This window comes from Micropterus dolomieu, unplaced genomic scaffold, assembly GCF_021292245.1.
Source record: "Micropterus dolomieu isolate WLL.071019.BEF.003 ecotype Adirondacks unplaced genomic scaffold, ASM2129224v1 contig_13004, whole genome shotgun sequence".
Lineage (NCBI taxonomy): Eukaryota > Metazoa > Chordata > Actinopteri > Centrarchiformes > Centrarchidae > Micropterus > Micropterus dolomieu.
This window is the reverse complement of record NW_025741990.1, coordinates 41-6,165: the sequence shown is the minus strand read 5'-3', so window position 1 is coordinate 6,165 and position 6,125 is coordinate 41. Positions and strand designations below refer to the sequence as shown.

Below are 6,125 nucleotides of genomic sequence, written 5' to 3'. Positions count from 1 at the left end.
GTAATAACATCAACTAGCTGGTTGGCAGAGGTTTTCAGTACACGGCCACAAATGTTATCATTGTAGTTTGTGATGGTTTTGATGGCCTGCTACATATCTTTGGTGATGTTGGTGTTGAGGTGTTTCTCCAGTCTCTGCTGACATTTCCGCTTCACCTCCTTGATGCACCTTTCATTATTTGAGTATGTTATATAAAACATGTTTGTGTATGTGGGTGTCTCTTTTAAATATTTTTTTAAATGCACATAGTGGGATGTTGGTCCCACTGTCTGTCACACTGTATCATATGGACTTAATAGAAAGTATGTAATGAATCATGAAATCATGTTTTTGTGAATCTGTAGTTTGTGCTTGGTGAGGTTAATGTCAGCTCTGTGTTCAGTGGTCTGTGTCAGAATCTTTTCCTCTTCAGCAGCTGCAGTCGGTTCCTGCAGTAACAGCTCAGTGTCTCTGTAGTCTGACTGAGGGAGGTTTTTGTACAACTGCACATCACTGTGTGAACACTCCACCACTGTGGTAACTCTGACAGTGATAAACTGCTGCATCTTCAGTCTGAACTCCACTGATGGTCAAAGTGAAGTCAGAGCTGCTTCCACTGCCACTAAACCGAGCTGGTGTTCCTGATTCACGTGTGTTCACACATTTAATAAGGAGCTTTGGAGGCTGTCCAGATTTCTGTTGATACCAGCTTAGACGCTCACAACCATCCGAGCTGTAAACAGCTTGGTTGATCTTACAGGTGAGAGTGACAGTGGATCCTGGAGTAGATGTCACTACTGGAGGCTGAGTCACAGTCACCTGACCTCTGCATCCTGCAGACAAAAACAAATCATTCATTTATCAGCAGAAAGAAATGAGAGAAAAGGTAACACATCATGTCTGAAATGTTGCTGAGTGAATGAACCTGTAAAACAGCAGCAGGCCAGCATAAAGATGAGGATGGTGATGAGAGTCATGGTGGTTGTGGTTTCTGCCGTGTTGACTGACAGATCTGAGTCCTGCAGTGTTGAACTCACAGGACTATAAACCTTCTCAGTTCACTGGAGGATCAGCTGACGATGCAAAGCCTCCTCTCTATGGAAATGATTTCTCCGCTCTCAACAGACTGAAGGCAACGTGGGACACAAAATCAGGAGGAATACTGCTTGGATTTACACCATCTATGATGTTAATGGAACAGAAGAAAATATTTATATTAGAAGTGCAGTTGAGGATTCCAACTTAAGATTGTGGTCATGTGGTTGGTATGATATGTCTGTTTGTCTTTAATTTACTGATAGGGTTCACTATAGATAAATAATACATCTCTGTTTGCTAACATTTGTATTGGAAATAATTATTTAAAAGTATCATGTTCATTTGACCATATCAAGAGATAAAAACTGAGAGAAAATACTTTGTTACAAAGGAGACGTAACCTCACCAAGGTGTAGAAACTTTTTTATTTTTCATTTATGCAATAATTTCAATCCATATCACTAAAAAAACGCTTTGTAAAGTCAATGAAGTATATATATATATATATATATATATATATATATATCTGTGTATTTAGAAAACACAGAGATTTTTTTCATTGTATAGATGCTTGTTCACAGTGCAGGAGGTTTTTGTACGGCCACTTAATGAGTTTGTATCACTGTGGTGGACTTTTGGTGGAGGAACCAAACTCACCGTTGACTGTAAGTACCAGATATTTTTATTTTATACAACATATTATATGACTATTTATATGATAAATATGACTATAATCTAATATTCACGTAGACTAATATTCACGTAGATCAAGTTCAGTGCTTATTTGTTGTTGATAATTTTGGTTATTTTCTTAAACCAAGCTGAGCTCACACTCTGAGACAAAACTTAATAACATTCATTGAATATAATTTAAAGAAACAAAAAATAACTAATTCATTGTATGTTTTCTATTGTTATTGAAAGATTTAATTGCTCTAAAATTGTTTAAAGTAACAGTCTGTCAAGTAAAACTTTTAATGTATAAATATAATGTCAGGTGAACATTTTATTATTTTGAACATTTTGAACATTCAAACTGTATTTTTGATTTAAGTGTAAGTGGATTCCTGTTAAACACAAACAGGATTTTATCAGTAAATGAAGCTTATCTTTGTTCATTCATTTTACATGTAGTGAAAAGGAAGTGAAAGAGACAGATGAGTTTTAACTGTATTCACATAGAGTGTTTCATCTCTGTCAGATTAAACAGAAGAAACTCCTCACAGGGATGAGTTATTCACTGTCACACATTATGAAACACATATATCATCATCACTTAGCCTTTTTAGTAGTTATTCTGTTTTATTTGATAAAATATGAGAAATTACCAGCATGTCTTTTTTCTCTATTAACAAGCCTTCACTCTCATTCCTTTGTCTTACTCCCCCCTCTCATTCCCCCCTCTCTCCTCCAGTGGGTGTGGTGCGGCCCACCCTGACTGTCCTCCCCCCCTCCACAGAGGAGCTGCAGCAGGGCAGTGCCACACTGGTGTGTCTGGCCAGCGGGGGCTTCCCCTCAGCATGGAGGCTGGGCTGGAAGGTGGGGGGCAGCAGCAGCTCCTCAGGGGTGTCACACAGCCTAGAGGTCATGGGGAGGGACGGCCACTACAGCTGGAGCAGCACCCTGAGCCTCCCTGCAGACCAGTGGAGGAAGGCGGGCTCAGTGAGCTGTGAGGCCAGTCTGAATGACCAGAGCCCTGTCACTCAAACTCTGGACCCTGACCGCTGCTCAGAGTAGAGCTTCAGCAACACTTCCTGTCTGGAAATGATGCTGCTTCTTTGATACAGATGGGTTGATGAAGCTACAGATCTCCTCTGTTCACATATGTCTGCAAGTTTCATAGCTCTCTACTCAGTGTTAGTGTGCATGTTGCTTTCTTATACTGATTTTCTGCATATTCTTCTTTGTGTCCTTAACTTTTCAAATTAAACTGAATAATATTTCACTCCAAGTGAAACTTTTCACTCATCAAAAATGTGGCATGAATATTAAACCATCATTAAATAAAGCTGTGTATTATAATTAGTAAGTGTCCTTGTATTTATTTTATAACACATTATCTAAGCATCATTCCTGATTTTAACAGTATACGTGATAGTACAAATCATTGTTTTTTATTTTTTTTACTTTGTGACATTTAAATTGTTGATATCTGTGGCTTTAGTCCAACAAGAATTTAAGTTTCCCAGCTCACTCAGAAAGAGACTTTATAAACAAACAAGAATATCCCTTTAAAACTGAAAATGGAAGAGCTAATGTGAGTTTGTTTCAGATATATTTAGATTAATTTTTGTTCTGTTTGATGTCTCGCGTTGTTTTCACTGGACCAGATAAACAGTCAAACTGAAGGAGGTTTTTGTACGGCTCTAAATCACTGTGTGAACACTCCACTACCATGGGCACCCAGTTGATGATTAATGTTTTTGCTAATAAAGCTTGCACTGAAAAATATCTTTATGAAGTGTTTGGTCTTTTATCTTCCAAAAAGCAGAAAGAATGAAGTGGTTTCATAACAGCGACTGATACTCTTCTCAGTGGAAAATATTAAGCTGATCATGTAAATATCAATGTCTTTTATTTTGGAATTGGTAATAAATGTAACATTATGTAGAAATGAAAAGTAAAGAATACACATTTTTATGAAGATAAATATGGACAAAACGTAATTTTTAATTAGGTAAAAATCACGGCTCAAATATGTGATCAGGCAACATTTGTCTGGAGCAGAGAGTAAATGTTTACAGAACATATCGTGGTCTCATTATGTTGATAGACAGATAGATAGTTTGCTTTCTTGTTTTATGAAAGTGGTATCGGTCAGCAAGAAAGCTAAGAAGAGCTATTGTTTAACTCTCCCTAAAATAATTATGATGAGATGTTGGTTATCGTAACAGTTTTACATTGTGACAAAAGAAACTTTTCATTCATCATAAATGTGGTATGAACATTAATGCATCCTTAAAAAACAGTGGAATATAATGAGTTATTGTTTTTGTGTTTCTTTTATATCATCTTAGCATTATTCCTGAGGATAAATATGTAGTGCAGGAGATCTTTGGATTTTTATTGCTTTGTGATGTTGAAATAGAAAATGCTCCATTTAGAGTATAAATATATTTTGCATTTTTAAAATTAATTGGAAATGTTTGTTTCTGTTAGGGCAGTTGTTATGTTAAATTGTTTTGTGCAGCTATCAGAGTCACTGTTAAACATTTTATTTGTATTAGTGTCTATAGTCCCACAAGAATTTTACTTTCCCAACTTACTCAGAAAGAGATTTACTGAACTGATAATATTATAATATTATAAGTTTAAAACTGTAATATGGAAGAGTGTGTGTGAGTTTGTTTCAGTTTTATTTAGATTCATTGTGCTTCTGCTTGATGACTCTTGAGTTGTGTTCACTGGAACAGTTATCCTCATCATAGTCTCTTCACCAACCCTCTGCACCTGCAGCAAGTTGTTTTCACTTCAGTCAAACTGAAGGAGGTTTTTGTACGGCTCTAAATCACTGTGTGAACGCTCTACCATGGGCACCCAGACAGTAGTAATCTCCAACATCTTCAGCCTGAACACCGCTGATGGTCAGAGTGTAGTCAGAACCAGATCTACTGCCACTGAATCGAGACGGAGTTCCAGAGAAGAGAGTTGATGCTCTGTATATAAGAAGTTTGGGAGCCTGTCCCGGTTTCTGAAGGTACCAACTGAGATCAGCACCAATATTTGAACTCCCTGTGGCGCTGAGGGTCACAGTCCCTCCAAGACTAACAGACTTGGATTTGTCACTCTGAGTCAAAAAATTGTTGGCAGAAGACTCTGAAATGAAAAATGAAATACAAACCTTGAGAATTAGCAGTGTAGATTACAATAAATTAGACATCAATGATTTGAGGCAAGAGCAAGGTAAGTGATATTTATGCCAAATATGAACTTTTGAGAATTTACCAATGTTGGCTAACTGTGAAAAATTTCTCACCCTGACTCAGAAAACCCAACACTACAAGCAGAGTTATTGGCAACATCATCCTGATGCAGTTTCCAGTGTGAGTGCATGAAAACAGTTCAGACTCTCTGTGACATGAGAACTTAAACTCTGAGAAGCAGTGACGCATAAAAGTCATGCAAAATACTTTTAAGAAGGCAAACACACATCTGTCCTTGTGAAACAGAAAGCAGAGGTGATTCATTCAGCCATTTATTCAAAGAACTACATTTAGAAAATGTTAACTTTGGGTTGCTTTATATTGTTTCTCTTCATTTTGAATATTCTTCTTTCACTTTTGTCTTCATGACTTCATCCACATGATTTTTGGCTCATTACCACATGAACGGCGTCCCCTGCTGGCAAACTGCATCAACGCTGGACTCACTAAGAATCAACACAACATTTGAGTCGATTTTGAATTACCTTATTTTCACAATCATTTTGTCCTCCTCATACTGGTGAAAACACACACAGAGTTTAGATCCTGCTCAGAGTTTTAAGTGACAAGCCAGCTGATTTTTTCCTTCACAATTCATAACAACATCATGACAAGTGTAAACTTTAAGAGACATATAATATACTGTCTGTGAATGTTCTCAGTCAGCCAGGTTACTGTTATTCAAGGAGGTTTAAAATCAAAGGAAACTGCACTAGGATGAAGAGAGGCAAAACGTCTTGGAGTAACTTAAACCTACCTAGTCCAGTTGTTTATGTAAAGTTAAAATTTGAGGTTTCTCTTTTTGGCATCTAGGATCTTAGACAGTCACACAAATGTGTCTCAGTTGCAGCTGCTGTTTTGTTGTAATTAACTGATGTTTTTGTTGAAAAAGGTGTAATATTTATATGTTGATTATCTGTTTAACAGCAACCCAACAAGAATGAGTGTGACTGAAATCAGAGAACAAGCCTGCTGTAAAGTGCTGGACAACAACATCTTAAAGAGTAATGTGAGTAGCTCGGCAGCTACCTCTAATAACTGTTAGAGGTCAGAAAACCGTTTTTCCATTATAAAACATAATGTTAAATGTTTTTCACAAATAAATATTCCACTAATTAATAACAAGATAAAGTGTGATGATCTTTTAGTGGAGAGTATTCAGATATTATATTAATGGAAAGCATC

At 36.8% G+C, this 6,125-nt stretch overlaps 3 gene segments (V, D, J or C); 1 reads left to right on the top strand and 2 right to left on the bottom strand.

Moving 5' to 3' along the window:
* Positions 1–489: 489 nt before the first annotated feature.
* LOC123966263 lies at positions 490–956 on the bottom strand. The segment is given in 2 exon segments: positions 490–812; positions 905–956. Coding segments are annotated over 2 exon segments (375 nt in total).
* Positions 957–1,235: 279 nt separating this feature from the next.
* Positions 1,236–3,033, top strand: LOC123966264. The segment is given in 3 exon segments: positions 1,236–1,244; positions 1,565–1,682; positions 2,432–3,033. Coding segments are annotated over 3 exon segments (450 nt in total).
* Positions 3,034–4,525: 1,492 nt separating this feature from the next.
* On the bottom strand, positions 4,526–5,078 carry LOC123966265. The segment is given in 2 exon segments: positions 4,526–4,833; positions 4,994–5,078. Coding segments are annotated over 2 exon segments (357 nt in total).
* Between the last annotated feature and the right edge of the window lie 1,047 nt (positions 5,079–6,125).